The following is a 23,924-nucleotide window of genomic DNA, read 5'->3' on the forward strand; positions in this document are numbered from 1 at the left end:
TTGCAGAAGGGAATGTAATATGGGGTGGAGACCTTCCAAAAACAGAGCTGGTCAAGTCAGAAAGAATCAGCATTTTCACACCTGGTGCCCTCCAAATGTGTTGGAATCCAGTGGTCTTCAACTGTTTTATTATGGTTTTAATTTTTTGTGAACGGCCCAGAGAGCTTCGGCTATTGGGCGGTATAAAAATGTAGTAAATAAATAAATAAACTGGTGGGTCGTGACCCAAAGTGACTCACAAGACCAGTCCAGATGGGGCGTGGCTAAGTGGTTGCCACCGTGGGCATGGAGAAAATTGTGAAAGTGAGTCCCACGTTGCGAGTCCGTGGAGGGTCTCAGATCTGGACCAGTTGAAGACCACTGTGATGGACTATAATTCCCATAGTCCTCAGCTGGGGGATTATGGGAAATGCAGTCCAACACATCTGGTGGATACCACGTTGGCGAAGGCTGGTGTACACTGATACCATCTGCCCATAATGAAAGAAAATAGAATGTTACCCTATTTCTTCGATTCTAAGTCGCACTTTTCCCCCCATATAAACATCTCTAAAAATGGGGTGCGTCTTAGAATCGCGGGCATGTCTTAGGGTTGTTGTTGTTTTCTGTTGGTGGTACTGAAATTAGTGTGCGTCTTACAATCGAAGAAATCCGGTAATATCAAGGATATATCATATCATATATTTTATGTTCCATAGAGCTTTCTGTGTAATATGAAAATGAGCCGTAATGTTCATTACGGCTGGGATGATCCATAATAACGGACAAACCTTTTATATGAAGGATGACTTTTAAGTAAGGGGCATCTGGCAATCCTATTGGGGAATCTCCCTCCTGCTGTAATAATCTTTTGCCCAGGTTGCTAACCATGTGTACAAAGAGATCTGCAAATATAAAGGCGTCTCTCTGCCCAGGGCTGCCCGTAATTTCACCTCTCCCCTTTCCTTTTGGGTTTTCCTTAAAAAATAAACGGAAAACCTATTATTTTAGAAATTTGATGTGTCATAAGTGCACTGTAAGTCAACATCAAATTATAAAAATAGCAACTAGGCAGTGTTAGTTATTCAAGCAAGATTCACCGAATGGTTTGAAATTTAATTGATTGACCGGCAGATGCACTGGTTCTAATAAATTCCAGAGGGTTAGCCCTGCTTCTGTGTCAGGCGCATTAAAAACTGAGTCTGGTGCATTAAAAACAATTGACAGCCCAACATTATGCAGTCAATTGGGAAGTAAATCCCAATAGACTAAAGGGAACTCAGTCTCAACTGAGTCTTATCTGAGAGTAAGCCCCATTGAACTCAAAGGGGCCTACTCATGAGAGAACCTGAAGACGCTAGTGTACTGGCAAGCTGCAAACCTAGAGTAAAGCCCACTGTTTACTTCCAAGTATACACATGCATAGGATTCTGATGCATGAATGCAATCCTATACACGCTTGCTTGAGAGTAAGCCGCATTGAATAGAGGAGGAATTTCCTTCTGAGCAAAATCTGCAATGTCTTACGCTGAATGTTTTGTGCCCCCCTTGAAGTCTTTGCAGCTGTGCAGCCTGATCTAAATATCTGTGTTTACACACATGTAAGCCCCACTATCCTCAACTGGACTTACTCCCACATAAGCATCCATCCCAGGATCGCAGCCTAATGGTGACTAATTATGTTTTTTTATATATATACTAGCTGTACCCTGCCACGCGTTGCTGTGGCTCAGTCTGGTTAAATTGAAAAGAAAGAAAAGACAAAGCAGATGTTTCTAATATGTTTAATTTCACAATGCTTGTGGATATACAATATTTTTAGTTGTTCCATTGTCTGTGTAGATATAGAGATTGTCTGGTTTGCTAACTCTAGAACACGCAACATATAATTGTCCATGTGAGAAGCAATCTGTGTCTAGATCTAAACCGCACAATTCTAAAGATTGGCCCTGAGCTTTGTTGATGGTGATTGCAAACGCCAATCGAATTGGGAATTGCAATCTCTTAAATTGAAATGGCATATCTGTTGGAATCATAGGAATGCGAGTAATGAGGACATCTTCACCTTTGAAAGGTCCTGTCAAGATTGTTGCTTCTATGACCTATAAGAGCAAATAGGAGAGGAGGCAGAGGCAGTGGATTGGCCTACTGTTTGGTTTTTTAAAAAGGATGTTTTTACGGTGAGGAGGTTAGTGGAAACTCCTGGCAGTTACCTTTCTTCAGAATGTGTAACTGTCACAGGTGTGACATCTATATTCACTCAGCCAATTGTGAGAGAACATGCAAATAGGAGAGGAGGCAGAGGCAGTGGATTGGCCTACTGGTTGGCGATGTCACAATGACCTATAAGAGCAAATAGGAGAAAAGGCAGAGGCAGTGGATTGGCTTACTGGTTGGCGATGTCACAATGATCAGCAGGACTGGTTTTGAGGAGGCCTATTTCTTCGATTTTAAGACAAACCTTTGACCCCATATAGAACATAGTTACATAACAACGCTCGCGTATTCAAATGCAACGTTGTGTCAAAATTTCAAAGCAATCGGTGAAGAACTTTCGGAGATATAACGTCTGTTTCGAACGAACATTTACATATTTATTTATATAGATAGATTTCAAACCTTTTCTAAACCGCCTTAGTTGGTTCCAGAAAGGCGGTATAGAAATTCAGTAAACAAATACATAATAAATATAACATCTGATTAAATGTTATATTCCACAAAAGCCGATGCCATAGTAAATCTGTTAGTCTTTAAAGTGCTGCACAAGACTCTTATTTTTATTGCTCTGAGGGCACTATCCTATTGCATGTTTAGACAGAAAAAGTCCTACAACTCCCAGCATGCCCCATGATGGCTGGGGCATGCTGGGAATTGTAGGACTTTTTCTTTTCTAAACACGTATAGGATTACACTCTTTCAAAGCCTGGATTTCCTCTTGAAGCCCTAGCAGAAATCCCCCTCTCTTCCACCGCTCTCAAGCTCCGGCTAACCCAACCCCACCTCAGCGCAACGGGTGAGAGGTCTCCTTTTCACTCAAACGCACTACCCCTCCCAGCATGCTTTGCGCTAACTCGGACCCCCGCCGTCGGCGAACGGAGTCGACGCGCTGCATGCCGGGACGAGTAGTCTTTCTCCCCCTCCCTTCCCCTTGTGTAAAAGGTCTTGAAGAGAAAGCGATGGGAAGCTTTCGGAGGCCCCGCCCTTGGCTCGTGATAGGACGCGCCGCCTTGATGGGGCGGGAAGGAGCAAAACTATAGGGGAGGAGGGTGGACTGACGCGCGCGGGAGCCTATGGCGCGGCTGCGGCGTTGTCGCTGGGCGGGCGGCCCGAGAAAGGGGAGGCCTGTGGCGCTCGCCTTCTAGTCCCGAGGAGGTGGCAGCCGCGGCAGCGACGCCGAAGACGCAGCAGCCCGGAGCGAGTCGCCTCAGCGGCCGAAGGAAGGTGAGTCGCCGGTGCGACGACGACGACGGCATGAGGCCTTCGCTCGCTTCCTCCTGCCTCAGCTTTTACCTCACAACCAGCCTCTTGACGACGACGCCGTTCCTGCGGGGAGAGGGTCGGGTCGCGTTTCTTCCACCCCATGGACCCCGCATCGCCACACCTCGGCGAGGGGGTCGTCCCCCCTCCCTGCTCCTTTGCCCCCTTTGTCATCCCTCCCCTCCCCGCCCCCAAATGTATTGAGCGACCCCCCTCCGCCTCGCAGCCTCGGTTTTTGAGGCCTGCTTCCTTCGCACTCGGCTCCCGAAGTGTGTTTTCTCTCTTGCTCCCTCCTCCTCCTCGCCCCCTTTCCCTAATATACACACGCATGCACGCTCTCTCTCGCGCTCTATTTCCGAGTTTGCACCCTTGACTCGCGTCGGGGGGGGAGGGTGATTCACACGTGCGCGCGTCACGCGGGTCACCTCATCATTCGTTGTGGGGGAGGACGAGAGAGAGAGAGAGAGCTGCTTCCCGGGTGGCGTTGTTTGTTTATCTCTCCTTTCCTTGCTTGCAGAGAGAGAGAGAGAGAGAGAGAGAGAGAGAGTTGCTGATTTGCTTTTGCATCGCTGGACTGTTTGAATGTGTGAACTGGTACCTCTCCCCGTGGAGAAGGGACGACACGCCTTTTCCATTTCTCTCCCCCTCGAGAATTGAAGGACGCAAAGCGATGTCCAAGCGATAAATCTGCTTTGTGAGACCATGCCAGAACCTCCTTTTTAAGCATTTCCCTTCCCCGCTTATATGTTGCTATTCAAAGGAATACTGTGCAGGAGCTGGGTTGGTTGTTCTAGAGGTGCAAGTCATCGCTTGATGTTGCACGTGTCAAGTGAAGTATATGCATGTGTGAATTGTGTGTGTGAGAGAAGTGGGGGACCATCACAAGAGCTGGTGTAATATAGCAACTAAGAAGCAGGAAGCCCATGGTGCAAATTTTGATTGTGCTGCGTGCATTAACTGTCCCTTAGAAAACCATTCTCTCTCAGCCCCAGCTTTCTCCTGCAACATGGGTGTAATAATTCCGACTTAACTCATAAGGTTGTTGTCAGGAGTAGATAATGCACGTGAAGCGCTTTCAACACTTAAAAGCACCATACAGGTGTTATGTTTATTGTTATTATTGAAGAAGGGTGAGGGAAGAGTGTCTAACAACAACAATATTAATAATAAACAATAACAATATTATTAATAAAAACAATCTATTTTAAATGACACCCTTTCCTCATCCTCTAGCCTTGCTGCTTTTGCCATGTGTGTTGTGCCTTTCTCTTGTGTCTGGGCTCCCTTTTTGACCCCTATTCAATGTAACTTCTGTTATGATTTCTCTTACATAGCTTCTATAGACTCCCCATCCATATACACACCTGAATCTTTTGTAGGATAGCATTTTAAAGCTAGATTGCACCTAGATTCATTCTAGCAATCGCAGCACATATCTGAATCCTCATCTTTTCCATAAATTTGCATTAAAAGTTGTAGGGGGGGAAACCCATTATTTAGCCAAGAGGGATGGTTAAAATATACAAAGAGCTGTCAGCAAATTAGTTACATCTCAACTTTCTTAATTCACCTTCTGTTGTCCCTTTCTTCATTCCTAAGGCTGGGCTATGAATGTTGCACCTTATTTTGGTGTGATCCTCCTCTCATCACACTCCTTCCAATCACCATGGCTTTACACCTTTGTCTATACCTTCGTATGTGTGCTCCACCTTCATCCTTTTCCCATTTCTGGACCTATCTTGGCATGATACACACACTTTCACACCCTTCTGCTCTTTTTTAATTAATCTTGAACCACCTCCTGTTCCCGTAGTTGCAATGGTTGACATGATTTATAATCTTGCTACGCTCAGTAAGCTTAACACTGAAAGGGTGGAAGCAATTCATCCTTTTATCAATATTTAACTATTGTTTATAAGTACAAAAAGTATAGCTGTAATGTTTCTGGGTGTAGTCACACAAATTAGTTATCCATTGAATATCCCCTCCTTTGGGAAGCATCCTTCTCTAATTTAAGTGGGGAGTTTGAATGACTTATGAAGGAAGATAGCTGCATCTCCAAGAGATAGGGTAGGAGGAATGAGGAAATGAACAATGAAATGGAAATATCAATATTGCAGGATGCCTTATGAATTCTAATTACCCTTCATTGATCTAGCAATTTAAATCTAACAAGACCTGATTTCTCTCTTAATATACATACTCCTGGGTTCTCAAAAGATGTGAGCATGTGATCTAGAGAAAGGGTTGAATAAAAGTGTATTATGTTTGAGATCTGCTTGTGCATTTCTGTGTATACAAATTGCAATTAGATTTTACAAGAGGAGGTGAATCCATGAAAGATCTCTTCCTTTATCAGGGAGCGTCTACGCTTGTATGCAGTAGGCCTCAGTGTTTAGTTTATATCAGGAGTAACCTCTTTCAGGCTAGATGAACCCATCACCACTAAGGTGATGGATGGGCTTATGCAAGTGTTTGTGCAGTCACTGGTCTCCCCACAATTGAGGTGTGTGTTTGTGTGTGGATAAGGATACAGCATTTGACAGCTCAGCGAATTTTAAACTGTTTGCATTTCACACCTTCTAAACAATCAGGCAAAAATGCACAAAGTAACTAGGCCATCTTTTATTTCCCCTCCCCTTCAGGATCCCTGCATATTTTGTGAGAAGATTATTCACAAAGGATGGAGAGCCTGCTGTGAGAAGAATCATTCATCTGTGCTTTGTGCTTGCCTTTGGAAGGACATAGCTGTACTAGTTCTCCCAAGATTGCCTCTGAAACTTTGGTATCTTGTGCGTCTTCCAGTCTGGCTGTGTGTTTAGTATGCGGATTGCACCTCTTCACTAATGAGAGGGAGAATGGGAACCCAGGGCAGCCCTGTGAAGAGCTATGATTATCTGCTCAAATTCTTGTTGGTGGGAGACAGTGATGTGGGCAAGGGAGAAATCCTGGAGAGCCTTCAGGATGGAGCATCGGAATCTCCTTATGCCTACAGCAACGGTAAGCATTTTGGATAAAAGTATTTTAGCCAGTATCTTGCACTAATTACAGGTGTTGAGTCTCTCATTTGTAGGATGTAGTGTTGTGTCTTAAGCAGGTTGGCCTACATACCTTGGAAAATAACATATTGCAGAAACTGACTAGAAGAGAAAAAATGCTATTCTGTTTTAAAGAGAAAAAGATTATTCAACTCAACGGTGTCACATTAGTGTGAATGTGAAGGTTTGAAAATTTGCCTCCTGCTATTGTGTAGGAGAAAAGATTGGATAATTGTGTTGGTGTACTTTGAAATGTTCACTTAGAATAGCAGACACTGCAGTGTTAAAAAGGCAGCTCAGAAGCGCTCCACTTTGTGTTCTTCAGATTTCTGGTGGTTGGAAAAGGAGAATGATATCCTACTTTGTAGGGCATCAGTTGGGGGTGTAATTTAAAAACTGATTATGTTTGAAAAGTAATGTTCAGAAGTGTAAGGAACAACTCAAGTATATACCATTTCTGACTTGGCCACAAGGAGTGCAGAGCTAAATTAGTCTGCCTTCTGCACAAATAAAAACCTTTTTTTTAATGAAAAGCCTGACAGACCATTAACAGTTGTGTCGCAAGACTATAATTAAGAGCCAAGATCTAGCGCCGCACTTTCCCCTGCATCTTTCCACGGTAGTTAAAATGTAATGCTGCCTGGCAGGGTCCATGTCCTGTGGCGATTTTGCAATCTGTCATGGCGCTAGCCATCTTAAACTCAGAATCATGGCCCCAGGGGCTTGACAGCAGAAAGCAAGTTCTTGCACCAGCTTTGGACTTGGAGCTTTAAAACTTGGCACCTGACACCTACTCTGAAAGCAAAAGTCAAGGAATCTCAAACTATGCATGATGAAAGCAGACCTGTTCAATTAAGCGTGTGCCTGCCCAAACTCAGAGTAAAATGGATGCACAGGCAAGTGACACTACACTGTGCATTCTGCTTTTACCACCTCCTAGCCTCTCTTCTCTTCCCCACCCCTGCCCCTATGTGTTTTCTCCAGCCAAGCTCGTTTCTGGTATTGTGAACTGAGTAGAAAAGGAACTACAAAGGTAAGCTAGGATAGCAGGGAGGTATGCAGCAGGAGTAGTTAGCACCCTATGTTCATGCACTTCCTTCATTCTAAAAATGGGGCACCCTTTATTAGAATGTGTTTGGGACAGACCTAGGCTTAAACAGCTGGCTTGCTGCTGTCACATGAAGTGTAAGCTGGAGAATTTGGTGGCGTTTTGACTTCATTGACCTTTACTGCAAAAATGCACTATTCCAGTGACTGCCTAAGTTCTGTAAATGGGAGCAGCAGCGTAAGGAAGGAAGGATTTTTCCTCTCTGCTCAGCACTAGTGAGACCACACTTGGAGTATTTTGTAAGATTCTGTGCAGCACATTTCCAGAAGGACATAGATAGCTTAGAACAGGTACAGAGGAAGGCAACAAAGATGATACAGGGACATGACAACATGCCCCATGAGGCCAGGCTAAAGGAACTTGGGATGTTCAGTCTGGAGAAAAGGAGACTGAGGGGAGACATGTTAGCAGTGTTCAGATACATAAAAGGGTGCCACAGGGAAGATGGCCAAGAACTATTTTCCATGGCCACAGAAATTAGGACCCGAAATAATGGGTATAAGTTACAGCTACTTAGATTCCAATTAAATATAAGGAAAAACTTCCTGATAGTAAGATATGTACAACATTGGAACAGTCTACCGACAGAGGTTGCACGTTCTTCATCTCTGGAGGTTTTTAAGAAGAGGCTGGACAGCAACCTCATGGATGGTTGAATTGGTTTTCTTGCACATTGCAGAGGGTTGGACTAGATGATTCTTGTGGTTCCTTCCAACTCAGCAATTCTATGTGGAACAGTATTCATGATCAACTGGTAATGGACAAAAGACTTAATGCAAATGTCATAAACACACTTTGGCAGCATAGATTACTTATTTCTCAAAAGTATAGACCACTTCCCAGTAAAATGATACCATTGCAGTTATATCATTTATGCAGATGTTATATAATCAGAAGCAAAAACAACTTAAAAAAAACTAAAAACATAAGACAAATGAAGAACACTGTAATCTGGAATGGAACAGTAGCTATCTAAAATAGGGGTGTTTGAAGGTAGATTGGGATCTACTGGTAGACCTCTGGGTAATTTACAGTAGATTGGTAGGGATCTGGCGAGGATTCTTATGTGGAAAGACTGAGCTCCATTCAGTTCTGGTACTCAAAAGAAATTCCTGGCATTTTCAGTCTTCAACTGTAAATATAGTTAAATATAGAATTAAGCAACTCTAAGAAATATCCAGTTGAACTGAATACCCTACTTCTGACAGGAACTGGGACCTGCAGTTTCTCTGAAAGTCAGTGCAAGATGTTCAGCTTAGCACTTTAGTTCTGTATTTGATGCTTTATTGGGTTAGTGCTATATTAGGAATTTTAATGCATCGTCAGTTGGCAACTCTTCAACTTTCTGATCACACAAATTCCTCCACCTCTAACACAAACACAGCTACATTTCCTTATCACTTCCTGACTTGCTTATCTATGTTGGTGCTATTTTAGATTAAAATCCTGAGGGCAGCGCCTGTCCCTGTTTTGTTTTGTTGTATTTTGTACAGTGCGTTGAGAAATGCAATACATGTAAGCAGTAAATATTAATATTCAAAATAACCAAGAAAACAACTCAAATTGGACGGGCAAGCGTGCTTGAAATAAATTGCCTGTTTGGGTTCCACAGATCTGAACTATATACTTCAGGTTATCAGACTTTTCACGGAACTTAAATTCTCTTTTAAAAAAAACACATTTGGTAAAACTGAAGTGACAATGCAACCTTTCATACTTGCTTTGGGGGACTTGTATTCTTATAGAGGTGGTAATGGCCACAAATCTAGTTCCCTTTAAAAGGGATTAGAGAAATCCATGGAGAATATGGGTGTAGGGGGTTACTAGTCATGATGACGATATTCTGCTCTAGGATCAGCAGTAGGTTCTTGGGGAACATCAGCAGGAGAGAGCTCTTGCTTTCACCCTGCTTTGGGGCTTTTCAGAGGTATCTGGTTAGTCACTGTGTGATTTAGAAAACCAAGGAGGTTAAGGTGATAGATTTCAACAATTTTTTATAGAAAAATAAGATGAAATATACAATCAAGACTATAGAGCACTTACAATATACAATACATTACACATTTAAAAATACAAGAAAAAGTGCTTCACAAGCTTGCTAGGCTTGGCCAGACGCATTTCCACTAAGAGGCCGCTAAAAAGCTATTAGGGAGTGACGTATATTGAATTTTGTACTCCTGAAAACTTTTCATCAGCCCCTATTTTGCAGTTACTTCTTTGACTGTGGATCAGCCGTGTAACTGGCCATTGAAGAAGACCTCGCGTCTGGCCAAGCCTAGCAAGCTTGTGAAGCACTTTTTATTGTATTTTTAAATGTGTAATGTATTGTATATTGTGAGTGCTCTATAGTCTTGATTGTATATTTCATCTTATTTTTCTATAAAAATTGTTGAAACCTATCACCTTAACCTCCTTGGTTTTCTAATATACTGTTTGTGGTTAAGGCCAACACCTGTTTTTTGTGTAGTCACCGTGTGAAACAAGATTCTGGACTATATAAGCCCCAAACATCCATACTGGCTGGGGACAGTGAGAGTTTTAGTACGACTGACATGGAAGGCACTAGGTTGAGGAATGCTGATTAAGTATGGCTGGTCTGATGTACTTATTAGCTGCTCTTTATTCATTGGCAGTTAGCCTTTATCTCTGGTCAGTGCTGCTAGCTTTTGAACTAGCAACCTCGCAGTAAAATGCTCCATTTCCTTCTTAGTCTTAAGCTTGATAGGCTTGTAATGCTGTTTCCAAACCACAAAATTGAAATGTTATGCCAAGACTCTTGCGCAAAAGTCTAGAAACTGCTAAAACACGTTCTAATTCCCATTACAAGCAGCTGTTCTTTTTTGCCATCCATTTATTTCTCTTCTTTAATCCTGTTCATTCCAATCCCAGGACTGTTCTAGAGGGCAGTTTTGAAAAATCACGAAACTGCTCACAATAACATAAATATCAGTTTTGGAAAAATAACAGTACTTTCGATTTTAAGAGGTGTCTGGCATCTTTTGCTAAGCCTACCTTTGTAAGGAGCTGTGTAGAAAGTGTAGGTTTTATCATGAAACCTCTCATTTATAAGATGGATGTTTTGCTTTTTTAATTCTTAAAAATAAAACAAAGCTTGCCTTGGTGTTTCTGCATATTTAGGAGGAAAATGTTGCTGGAGAGCTACAATAGGTGAGAGCTATTGCCTTCAAGGTCCTGTTTTGGGCCGCCCAGAGGCATTCCCAAAGTGCAGGATCTGTCCTGAGGACCGTTATGATTTTGTTTCTTTTGTATTTTTGTATGAACAGAAGTAGAAAGTTGGTAGTTTAGCGTTCTGTTTTTGGAGGTGGAGGGCTCTTACTGAGAATCAAACATCCCTCTTCACGCACAACTGATATTTGCTGCCTATTGATAAGGCCATGCTGTGTCATGAAGAATTAGCCTGTTATGTTAAAACAGTGTTCAATTTCTTGAGCTTGCTTTGTGTGCTCTTTGTCGTCTTCTCATTACTTATATTGCAGTGTGTGGTTTCTCCTGGCTCTGAGCCGTTGCTCTTTTGCAAGTATTGCTGAGACTCCAGGAAGAAAAAATTGCAATACTCATCTTGCATCACTTGGCTCTGGATCATGAACGTTAGTGATGACATTCTTGAAGGCCTGGAAAGCAGTAGTAGCAGAGTTTAAAATCTGGTCCCTCTGACACTACCACAACCCCTTCTTTGAGCATACTCCTTTATATTTCATTTGGATCAGATGTGCACAGGACATGCTGAAGGGTTTATGCATAGATCACACTCCATGAATAGCCAGCCCATCCTTGATAAAGGGCTTCCTGCTGGCATATGCAAAGCCATTCTGAGGAGCCATTGCAAGTGTGGCTTTTAGTTGGAGGCAGGTTGCTTGTGAGAAAGAGTAGCATGATGTGTCATAAATCCAACCCTCTTATTTACTCTTAACTACTGCAATAAATCATATTCACTTAATTCATTTTGATTTAGTGCTCTGTTTCGTGTGCATAGTAAATGGATGAGTCATGTGAAATCATTCTCTTCTCTGGATGGTTTGACAACAGGCACAAGTGTCAGTGCAGCCATATGACAAGGGGTTCAGCCTCTGCTAAGAATTAATACAGAGCAGAGATCATAAATGTGTCATGCTTTTCTCCTCTGCAGGCTTCAAAATGCTTCTCTCTCTCTCTTTCTATCTGGATTATTGAGGAAAGCTGATGTTGGTTACTAGAGAAGAGATCACTGGTAGAAACACCAGGAATTGCTTTATACAGAGCCAGACTACTAGTCCATCTAGTTTGGAATTGTCTGCACCAAGAGTCCCCAAAGTGGTGCCTGGCTCCCTTAATAAAAGCCTTGAAAAATGGTAGGGTGCCAGGTTCTCCTACCTGTTCTTGAACTTGCGGCTGTTCAGCTGTTTGGTGGGCAAGAAGAGAAGGAAAGAGTTTTGCTTCCTGGCCTGCCCCATCTTCTGCTAATACAGAGCTTTACACTTTGCGCTCTCTCCACCCTCAGTCCCTGGCCTCATTATTTCTCTCCCGCAATCACGATTTCTCTCCCTTCACTGTTCCTAGTCGCCTTCTTTTTCTCTTTCTAGCCTCTAGCTTGCTCCTTGTCTCCAGTTCAGTTTTTATCTCAATTTTCTCTGCACTCTCTGTCTCTGGCCTCACTATTTCTCACCCCTCCACACACACCCCTCTTTAAATTGCTGTTTCATCCTCCCCCGAGCCTTGCTATCTCTTCCCTCTATCCCTTTCCTTGCTATTTCCCCTCTTTGTCCCAGTGTCGAGTCTCACTATTTCTCTCCCCCACCTCTTTGCCTCACTGTTTCTCCCTCCTCCTAGCCTTCACCCTTGCTCTTTTATCTTGCTCTTTCTTCCTCCTCCTAGCTCCTACTCTTGCTCTTTTTCTCTCCCTTCCAAGCCATCTCTCATTCTTCACACAGTCTCGTACAGAGCACCTTCCCAGATAAAGGCTCTGATGACAGAGGTAGGAGTTCCAGGTGGGGGACAGAGTTTGATGAGCCTGCAGTCGAAGTAGGGGGAAAAATGCTTTCCTCCTTTCCTTTGGGGCTGGGGTAAGTGTGTGTGTGTGTATAGGATAAGCAGAGCAATCCTGTGTAGGCCTACTCAGAAGTAATCCCCACAGAGTTCCATGTAAATATGCAGTAGGATTGCAACCTTAAATGGGTATTTTGTTATTCTTCTGTACAGTCAAATATGAGGATTGGCTTTCAAGTTCAGACCCTTCCTCTGCTTGTACTCAATTTCTTGGGTGAATTACTTGGTCTTTTGACTAGCCAGGTTTCCATAGCAGCCTCATGGAGCCATTTGGGGGAGGGGTGCCCACAGTGGTTTCTCAAATTCCCAAATGTGTCCACCAGTCCAAAAAGGTTGGGGACCCCTCATCTGCACTGACTGGCAGCGGCTCTCCGTGATTTCAAGCAGGTTTCTTTCCCAGCTCTATCTGGAAATGCTGAGGATTTCATCTGAACAGCAGATGCTCCCCACTGAATTTTGGTCAATCGGTTAAAAATAAAATAAGTTTCCAGTCCTCACATTTCTGAATAAAGGGCTGTTTTTTGCCTGCTGCTAAAAGTATATCAAATCTTGCACCAAGTGAGATTCTCTGGCCAAGGGTATTCTATATCTGATTTCCTGCTACTGAGAAGCCCCCTCTTCATCAGTTACCCACCTAACTTCAGATATTGGGGAACATGGGGGAGGAGGGCCTTGGATGAAGAATGACAGGTTCAGACAGGCCAGGTTTAAGGCTATTTAAGGTCTTTATGGATAACATGCAGGGCTGGCAGAGCAATTTGCAATACTTTTCCTGGTCTGTATAAAATCACTGTTTCTAAACAGAAGGAATCTATCACTTAACTAATTTCCCAAGGTCTTTGAACAAAGTTCCTCTTTTGCCACATTTTGTAAGCACCACCCCATTAAGATGGTAAGTGCTAAATGAAAACCTGCTTGGAGGCATAGGTGAGTAGATTAAATTTACAATATGAATGGTTTGAAGATGTGTCCCTTGGTCTTTGCTAGAGGTCTTTGTTATTGGCAAGGATATTTCAACACTCCAGTGTGTGACAAAGTGGGGCAAAAGATTGTAAATTAAGTCCTGCTGTCTAGATTTTCACATAGCTGAGAAATGAATCAACAGGGAATGCTTCAGTGGAACAACATAGAGGACATCCCTAAGAATCTTCTCTTAAAACAATAGTGACACGAAGGCAATTCCTCCTTTACGAATAGCAGACCCTTCAAGGAAATGTTTATCTCCCATCTAGCTTGGCTGGCTTTGACATAATAGCTAAAGAATCTTCAGCTCAAGCCTGATTTCTGTGCCTTGGCTCTCTCATCTTCCTTTTACTACCTTCATGTTTCTTTCTTATGCAAAAGCACCATTCCTTTAAAAGCATCCCGACCTAATTCTCTACTTTCCAGCATCCTCTAACTCTGATTCTTGTATGCTATCACTGTAAAGAGACATTGACTTAACTCTAGGTGGTCCTCTAAGGTTAACTTGAGGGGTGTGTCACTTGTTCTGTTGCACACTATTATCTCTATGTAAGGATGTGTTCTTGAGCTCAACAAGCATTTTACAACCCTTAAGACTTACCGGGATTCTGTTTCTGTGCATGCTTGTTCTCAGTTATGCTGTTAAATAAAATAATGCAATAAAATGTCTGGTATTTAATATGGGGGACCAGCTCCAGATTTGAAAGGCCCCTGGACAAAGTCCCTGGGGTCCCTTGTCTTTATTGGCTTATTTGGCTGTGGCAATAAGAGTACACTGGGCTTATTTGGCTGTGGCAATAAGAGTACACTGGGCATTTGGCCTAGTCACATCTTAATTTCCCCCAAATGTAGCATTGTTCCCTGGCATTTAGGAGCATTTAAATTTCAGCTAGGCTCAGCCACCCAGCATGGCTAGAAATGCCAGGCCAGAATGTTCTTTTAAGGAAGTGTAGGCAGGTGGGCCCTGCTAGAGCGCTGGCAGGTGCCCAGCAATGCCCGGTGCTGACTCCATCTGTAATCTGAGTGTAGAAGACAATTGTGTGTGTCTGCTCCCTAGAGAAACTTTATTTTAACCTCTGTCCCATATACATTCCTGGCCTAGGTTATGAAAAAGCTGGTCGACCTATGCCAAATGGTCTCCCATCAAAGTTCTTGTTCTTTCCAGCCAAAGAATATTTGACATCAAGATTGTTGTTCTTACTTCAAGCCGAAAGTTGAAGATCTTGCTAGTCTTGTTCCCATCCTGCGAAGTCAGGGGAAATTGGTGACCAATTACTTAATCTTTTCTTCAGGTGATCTTGGATATGGGCTATATGGTAAAAACCATAGCAGCCTCCCTCAACCTGGTTGGGGAAGGCTGAAGTATAGTACGCTAGGCCTTTCTAGTTGTTGATTTTTCCTGATAAAGTTCAGCATACATATCAAGTCACTAATTAAGAGCTCAAAATACTGCATATACTGATGGAAAGAAGTTTTCCTTGCCAAACATTTTGGAAAGTAATCTTGAGCATGTTGCCTAGATCAACAGTAGCTTAAAGCACATTAGTTGGCACCAAACAATATCATAAGAGGTATTTTTTTGTTTTTTCATATTTTGGTATGAAAATTGAGTTCAGCATCCTAATACAATGGTCACATGACAGAGCATGTAAAAATCTATTCCCAGTAGAGTGCAATTAACAACTGTGTGTATGCTTACACAAAGGTATATTTTTGCATGATGAACTTTTCTATTTCCAGTAGCGTTGACAATAACCATTTTAAAAGTTGGCAGTCTCAAATTATGTCTATTGTTAGCTTGTTCTACATTGTCATTCTTTCCTGATTCTTAACTTTTTGTGTGCCCCTAACCACCCTAGAGTCCTTTTAAAATTCAGTCTTGGGGCACATCAGCCTGCTGCGTTTCAAAAGGATTTGAAAGTGTATTCAGTTCAGTGTTGGCACAAGGTGCACAGCCTGTTCCCCTCAATGTTTTGTTATAACATTGTTACTTGTCCTGGGATTTTTATGAAGAATATAAATAGAATTAAATAAAGCAGGGGTGTAGTACCACCACCTTTCAGAGACTGCAAAGGTAGGACTGTCTATTGTCATGAGGGCAGAAGTTGGCTTCCTTTAATTCCACTGCCTTGTCTTTAGCCCTTGTGACTGTGGAAAGAGGCTTGAAAGAATACATGCAATTTCTTGTGGTATTAAAGAAAATTAAATGCTTTATGGTGATGTGACAGATTTATTGATTAATCGCTATCTTTCAGTACTGTATTTTTGATGGTTGCAGTTTCAGTCACTTTTATTCAAGCGTGTAGATCCCTATTTCCAACTTCAGACTTCCAGAATCCTGCTTTCCTGTGTATATTTTCTTTAATGGCTTCTTTCCTTCTTGATAAGAAGGAAATTCTGCTAGCTGGAGGCTTTCACAGGCAGTATGTATTCTTGCGGTTTTCAAAAAGCTGTTTAGATACCAGAGCAGTCAGATGTGTGCTATCCTTTGCAACCTCAACCTGACGTCCATAAGGGAAATCTATATATGTATAGTTTGTGTCTTCCCAGAAATGTTGTGCTCCTTGGTGGTTCCCCTTCAGAGGATGCGGGGTGGGGGTGCGGGGGACGGGACGGGACGGACAGAAAGACTTCCTGTCCCAGCCACACACTGTGAGGAAAGTATTTAAGAAGATTTAATAGCACCTTCCCCAATCAGCTTAGACCTACCAGAGAGGAAATTTGGTTTACTGAACTTCCAAGCATGGCATGTAGCTGTAACTGTGGGATTAAATGGACCTTGTACCTGAAGGATGGGCACTAAGGCTGTAAATTGTACCCATTGCCCCAATCTGTGACTTGAGCCTCCTATGGAGTAGAACTCCTATGGGGTATACAAGTGAACCGCCCAGAGAGCTTTTTGTGAACCGCCCAGAGAGCTTCGGCTATTGGGCGGTATAAAAATGTAATAAATAAATAAATAAGTGCTGCATGTGGATTAAAGAGCCTTGGGAGCATTATGAAAAGGAACAGACCAGATGGGGCTGTTTAACCCCTTCTCCCCCTACAGCAGTCATGTACTTTGAGGAAGCTAGCTGTTGGGGAAATACTAAAGAACTTGAGCCACTTTTCTCATGGTTCAGCAGCTGGAAGTCTAAAATGTTCCCAAGCAGCTGCATTTTTTATAAAGAACTGTAGCAGTGTGTTCGGCTGCTAGAAGGGGTGGGCCCCAGCCCATCTACTCTGTGAGGAAGAAGATTGGAGGGAGATGTTTATCGCCATTGACCCTCTTGAATGTGGTATGCCTGTGTTTGGGTGAAGAGAAATGTTGGAAGTCTTTTTCTGGTGCTACGAAGGAAAATCTGCTGGAAACTCTCTTGGGGTAAATGTGGTTTCATAGATAGCAAGACCAGAAGACCTGAAACGGATTGGCGCAATTTCATTGACACTTCTATGGGTGAATAACTTCCAGGATATACAGACCTGTAGTCACTTCTGTCTTCTGAAAAAGCCTCCACTGGCACCTATGAAAGCTTTAACTACTGGGCGGGTTCCCTATGCTGCAAGATTCTGGAAAATACTTCCCTATAGCCTTCTAGGCTAATTGTTGTTTGTATCTTCCTTTGTTGTTGTTCTCTGTTGACCATTGAATACTATGTCATTGTGTGTTCATTGACCCTAGTTATTTAAAGGTGTGAATAGGCCCTAATTAGCAAAGAAAAGTGTGAGCAATATATTAAAGATGCAGGGTGGATAGGCAGCCAGTCCTCCTTGGGTTTCATTTCATAATCTGTGGAACCTCATGAAGACAAAAGCCAACTACAAAGAGAATTACTAAACCATCTCAGGGAGTGTTGTAATTAGAATCTTTTGAGGTATCCTTAAACCATTTCTCTAATAAAATGGCAAATCTCTGCATGTCCATGTCACTGTAGTAGCAGCTTCCTGTTGTTCTAAGTAAATCCTGTTTCAAGTTCCATAGGGAACAAACATCTTTTTATAGCCCATATGTTGCAGCATCCATTTCCTTGTAGAATAGTTATTATGTAGGAGAATGCGTCCCAAATGACTATCTGAAATATGATTTCAGAGTAGCAGATTCTGTGTGGCAAATGTTAAATCTAATTTGTTACTTGCTTTATCCCTTGTTTCTAACCCCAATGTGCACTAATTTTTGTGTTTTTTTGGAGGGGGTTTGTATCTAGACAAGTGTTAGAAATTCCACAATACTCTTTTTGTGAAAAAGTTGTTAAAATGAGTCCATCCCTTTCTGTATAATAAAATCCAAATGTATAAGTAATGATAATGTTTGATTATATATACTCATTTGTATTCATGAAGATGCTTTCTGGTCATAAGATGGACCTGTTTATTATTAATGTACTTTCCTTAGCATATGACTGCTGGTTTTATGGACTAGGGGGTCCCGAACCTTTTTTCACTAATGGACACATTTATAATATTGAGAATGCTATAGGTGCCATCACAAAATAGCTGCATGGGGTGTAGTCAGTAACAAAAAACTCATACCACAGAAACAAATTCTGGGGAAATAAAGATGCAGCTGGACCAAACACTTTGCTTTGAAGCAATTCTAGACACTCTGTAGTTTTTTTGGGTTTTTTAAAGACCTATGGTGGTAGGGGAGTTGTGTCCATGATCCGCACCTGGTGTGAGAGATGGAACTGGAGTGAGAGCTATAGCTGGAGCGTGGCTGGGCAGTACTAAAGCAACTGAACCTAATGGACTCCAACCTGTCCTAGAAAAATGAGGCAATAGAACAGGTTCAAATACTTCAGTCTGCAGGTCAGTGATCACAGTGTTGCATGGTCCCTTATGTTAGTGGCTTCCTGCAAATAGCAACAAAAATCAACATTAGGCAATGTGTTGTGTTAGAAAATATTTGCAAGGCGCATTATGCACAGCCTGTAGAGAGAGTCCATTCTACATCTCATTCCCACCAAATTCTGCAGCATGTATAGATACACTTAAACCTCTTTGTGTAGCCTATGCTTTATACTTCATACTGTGAGGTTTGTATCACTAGTCACTTGACGTCTCTCTTCCCTTCCTTGGTTTATATTCTGTCCTGCTTTATATTATATTCTGTTTGCTCTCTTTTCCTTTCCCAATCCAGTCATTTGAAATGTCTTTTCTTCCATTTTAATAAGTAGAAGGTAACTATTTCAGTGGGCATTCCTCATTAACAGCGATAACCAAATCTCTTTCTTGGCCAGTGTCTTAGTTTCTTATGGTGGCGTATCTGGTGATAAGGAAATACAGCCAGACAGCTCTCAGTATGTCACCTGGATCAGCTGATTTGTATGGTCCTACACTTTAATGGTTTCTATATCTAGTTAATTTTCTCATCTCAAAAATGCAGTTAATAAACTAACCACTACTCAATTGTCTTTCTTACTGCTTCATATCCAAGGTCTCTATAAGCTGGTAAACTTTTTCCTTTAAAAGGTAGCTTTCTGAAATATTGGTACCTCTGAATATCCACCACTTGGTGTTTTTTTAAAGTTAAATGTGAATATGGCACCCATGTTTAAATGTGCGTGTCATACAGATATGCTCCTCCCTGGGAAGCCAGCATTGGCTGCAGCTTGTCAAGCCATGGAATAAGTGGAAGACACAGATTTGCAGCTGTTTAATATGTGAATTATGCTGTTCTAAGAATATATTTACAGAAATGTAGGAAGATTAACATATACGCACTTGCATAGAATAGTGGCACTTGTGTGGGTGTGCTGTTCAGACACGTGGCCCACAACACAAATAGTTTGTGATGGTCTGTAATATATCTAAAATAGGTCCAAAGAACAGTCATTAGCTTCCAGGTTTAGTAACCTTCTGCAAATACTCAGTCACGTCTTCCAGATCTTGTGTAAGTCTGACGCTTGCTGACCTTTTGAACATTCATATTTCTATGTACTTATGGCCACAGTATGTCTGCTGTTTTTCCTTTCCTCCTCCCCTAACAATACAGAACAAAACCCTTGTATAAGGGCAAAGCTGCTGTTGGTGTCCCTGCGACAACTAGATGGATTGTGAGGCAAGAATCCCAGTGCATTAGTGATATTCTCTGGAGGCTCTTGTAGATGAGTCTCTGTTGGTTTATTATTCTTTGCCATCTGCAGGTTCCACATCCAATCCCAGATCTGCCTCCAGGGTCCTGGAATGGTGCACCTTCTGGACTAATTATGTCTGGTATTTGAACAGCAGTCTGCTGATTTTAAGAGCGAGCTTCTTTTTTGCAAACCTAGTTACTGTGTTTTATTTCTATTACCTAAATAGAAGTCTGTGTTTCATGCTTCTTGACAGTGTACAGTAGGGCCTCTGCTCAGTCAAATGGGGTCGCTAGTCTGCTCTGCTTTTAGGAAGATAGCTTTTGGGTATGGAAATGCAGGAGTGGCTTTTTGTTAAAATGTTGGAATATTTATGTCCATGTCATCCTGTGTTTGAGGCAGCTTAAGGCCATAATTGTGACTGCAATATCCCCTATTAAAAATGAAATTGCAAATAAGTGTAGAAACATCCCAAACCAGTAGCAGATAGAGTATGTGGTCCGCGACCAATGCCCTTCTTAAACAGAAAGCTCTGGCAGCCCCTTCTGAAAAAGCCATCAGCGACATGGTTTGGCAGGTCTCTGGGAGGCTAGTTTGAGAACCCTGAAGCTACCCCATGCTGAGTTTCTTGTCCACATGATAGTGCAAGGCAGCAGATGCTGATCTTAATTATGAGGAGGGAGAGACTTCTTTTTATTTATTTATTTATTTATTTATTTATTTATTTATTTATTTATATAGCACCATCAGTGTACATGGTGCTGTACAGAGTAAAACAGTAAATAGCAAGACCCTGCCGCATAGGCTTACATTCTAATAAAATCATAGTAAAGCAATAAGGAGGGGAAGAGAATGCAAACAGGCACTGGGTAGGGTAAACAGGCACAGGGTAGGATAAAACTAACAGTATAGAGTCCAAACAACATCAGGTTTTAAAAGCTTTAGGAAAAAGAAAAGTTTTTAGCTGAGCTTTAAAAGCTGCGATTGAACTTGTGGATCTCAGATGTTCTGGGGGAGAAGAGTTGGTTTGGGCATAAGGAAAATTCAAGCATGGTGCCCCCTTGCGCTAATACCCAGTGCATCCCAAAATTGATAAGGAACTGGGATGTAGCCACCCCCAAACTAAGTTTAGGTCACTCCAAATAATGTACCTAATGTACCACTTCTTGGGAAGTGTGGCTTTTGCAAGATGCCATAAGTTTGCATGTCGCTTCTGCTCATTCATGACCACACAGAGTTTAAATAAACCATGGGCAGCCATAGCATGCAAATGAGCCCAGTCTATTCTCTTACTCTGGGGCACTGCTCCATTTCCTGTGTTTGATTTTTATATTGTGTGTAAACAGTTTTGTAAATTGACATGAGCCTTGGAAAGGCAGCGTAGAAATGTTTTACATAGGCTATGTTTGTCTAGATTTTGGTAAACTCTTGTCCTGTTGGATCTCTTAAAAATACATAAGTGATTTCCCCACAAGGTTGTTGTGTGAGTTTCCAATGTCAGCAGTGCCTCTGCATTGCCTCATATGTTAGGCAATGTATGAAACACAATATTGGTAATTGTCAGCAGATTGGTCAAAGTACATTACAAACAAACCATAAAAACAGTTTTGTGTAGGGCGTTTGCAGGTTACCATTGTCCTGTTTGTCATTGAGGCTTGTCTGAAAGTTTGCCAAGAACTGAGGCCATTACTTGGCTATGGCAAGGGTACATAGCGACGTTTTGGGTGTTCATAGCATTATTCCCATAATTTTTGCTTTACTTGAGGTACATGTTGGTAAATTGCAATGAGTGTGTACACCAATAGTTTTAGCAAAACAGTTCCTCTTTAATTGTAAACTTAACTTATAGCATTGGAATGTGGTCTAAGCTGAAAACAGCTCAGACTGGTTTTCCAGGCGTTGCCAATGCAGCACTTTCAGCACGGTATCAACAGTGTCCTTGGTGGCTCAGCGAAATGCCTGCTTGCCTACCCTTGTCCTCTAGGTATGTAGTTGCTACAATGTGGTTTCCTAGCAAGCAAAAACTTTGGCGGATAACTAAGGCCCAACTCTGACTTCCTTTTTCTATTACTTTTTTAAGCCATACAAAGGGAAACAGAAAATAGCCCCAGGCATACGACTTCCATACGCTGCAGTGGTGATTCAGTGTTTCGGTCGCACAAATCTTGGTTCACCAGACTATGAACAGGCAAAAGGGAATTGTGAAATAGTAGAAAGCATACCCCAGTTCACTGCCTTATAACGCAGTGATTACCATTAGCTTAGATGGCTTTAAAAGGGGCAGAGACACTTCATGGAGGAGAAGTCTGTCAACGGTTCTTAGCCATGATGGCTGAATGATTGTTTCATACTCATGGGCAATATTCCACTGAAAATCGATAACTGAGGGCACCAACAACAGGAAATGTCCTCTTGTCCTGACTGAGGGCTTTCTGTGGACATCTGGCCACTATTAAAAACCAGATTCTGTCTAGATGAATCTTCATCTGTCCCAACAGAGCTGCTTTTCATTAGTCTAGTTTTGGGAGCTCTGTTGAGTTCTCTTCTAATATTGTGAAGCTTGTTCTGACCATTTTTATATTCTTAACCTCCTTGCAAACTCATACCGTCGCTACAATGAAAGCACAGGTTTTTATAATACTGAACAGAACAATTTATACTTTTGAAGTTGATATTCTTCAATCATTCAGATGTGGGACCTACTCACCAATCTGCAACTTTTAAAATTGCCTACCATGTATTGTGTTTATTTTATTAAAAGATTTAAAATAAGCAATATTTTTATTATTCAAATTTATGTACAGCTTTATATAGTTATCAAAGCAGAAAATGTATAGGGTCCGTTCAGACGATACTGAGGTCTCTGTTGTTAGCTTAACCATACTTCTCTGTGGTTACCACAATCTGTACGCTTGCACACAACACCTTAACCCTGACCAGTTCCCGGTTTCCTTAACCACACGCCAACCACAAAGCAGTTAGATGAGTTCGTGAGTTGTCCAGATACTCCGCCCCGTATCCCATAAGACCTTGCGCTAAGAGAGTGGGCAGTTGTACGATTTAGGCTGCTCTATACTCTAGCTCTATGATTTCGGCCTCTTAACCACAGCTGCATCGCATAAGACACCTTAAAGCCAAAGTTAGTGCTGCTAACCCTGCTGCAGAACAGGGTTAGTGAAGCCGGCCATAATGTGGTTAGTGGAGACACCTAGTTAAGGAAAACGCATGTCAGACAACACTGTTAACCCTGCTGCTTAACCATAACCCCTTAAGCAGCAGGTTTAATGGTGTTGTCTGAATGGGGCCATAGTGTCATCACTATCAGAAACCACAATAAAATGTAACAACTACACACACTGTTGTGTGCTATAATAGCAATTATGGTTATTGTTAGATTTCCCCCCCCCTTGCTCATACATTCTCACTTTTCACTTTCTTTTGCTGTCTCTCTCTCTCTCTCTCTCTTAAATGATTATAGTTCTGTTATGACCCACATTAGGATGAGGTATGGTCCAGCTGCATTTTCCACTGAAAACTAGTGCTCAAAGCTAGATCTGCATGATTTATGGCTTGCAGTACTGAACCTGGCAAGCCAGACATGTAAGGCAAACCATTTGAAGTTCTAGAAGTCTCTTTTTTTTCTGCCTGGGACTACAAAAACGTAACACCACAAAAACGTTACCTTTTGTTTCTCTCGAAGTGTCATGTTGTGCAAGCCTGCTGTAAGCAATGGTGTCAAACCTGGCTTGTACACTGCCTGCTGCTAGAGTGTGCATCTGGATAACTGAATACTTAAACTTCTGTTTCTAAACATTCAGTCTTCAACATCATTGTTTAATCACTTGCAATTTCCATTGGAAACTTGTAACGTGTAGATGCGAAGTGTCTGACCTAATCAGGTTTCCCTGACTTTATTTTATTTGCGTTATTTATAGGCTATTTATAAGTTATTTTAGGTGACTCACAGAATAAAAGAAAAGCTTTAAAATACAATAAGATAAAACACCAAGTAGAATCAGAGACAAGAAAGTGTGTGTGAACATGTAACGCACAGCAATTGAGATCTAAGACAATATTAATAACTATCCCCAAAACCTCTGTGCAATAGTGTCATCTAGTGGCACAACCATGTTAGCTCTGCCTTGTTCACATTTGAATTTTGGAAGAGTTGCATTCACTCATGGTCCTGTGAAGATTTCCCTAAAGCGACAAATGAGAGTGGAAGACTCCATTGTAACCTTCCTGTAGCTGAAAGGTTTATATGGC

The 23,924-nt window shown here is 41.9% G+C and overlaps 1 protein-coding gene across 2 annotated transcripts in view; it reads left to right on the forward strand.

Moving 5' to 3' along the window:
* The first annotated feature begins 3,352 nt into the window (after positions 1-3,352).
* The window catches only part of RAB40C (RAB40C, member RAS oncogene family), a 41,840-nt gene continuing 21,268 nt past the window's right edge, over positions 3,353-23,924 (forward strand). For both annotated transcript variants that reach the window (XM_063142993.1, XM_063142992.1), the window contains exons 1-2: positions 3,353-3,420; positions 6,102-6,456. In XM_063142993.1, coding sequence (XP_062999063.1) covers positions 6,303-6,456 — 154 coding nt within the window. In that variant the 5' untranslated portion in view covers positions 3,353-3,420; positions 6,102-6,302. The remainder of the gene's footprint in view (positions 3,421-6,101; positions 6,457-23,924) is intronic.

Source organism: Elgaria multicarinata, chromosome 17 (genome assembly GCF_023053635.1).
Source record: "Elgaria multicarinata webbii isolate HBS135686 ecotype San Diego chromosome 17, rElgMul1.1.pri, whole genome shotgun sequence".
Taxonomy (NCBI): domain Eukaryota; kingdom Metazoa; phylum Chordata; class Lepidosauria; order Squamata; family Anguidae; genus Elgaria; species Elgaria multicarinata.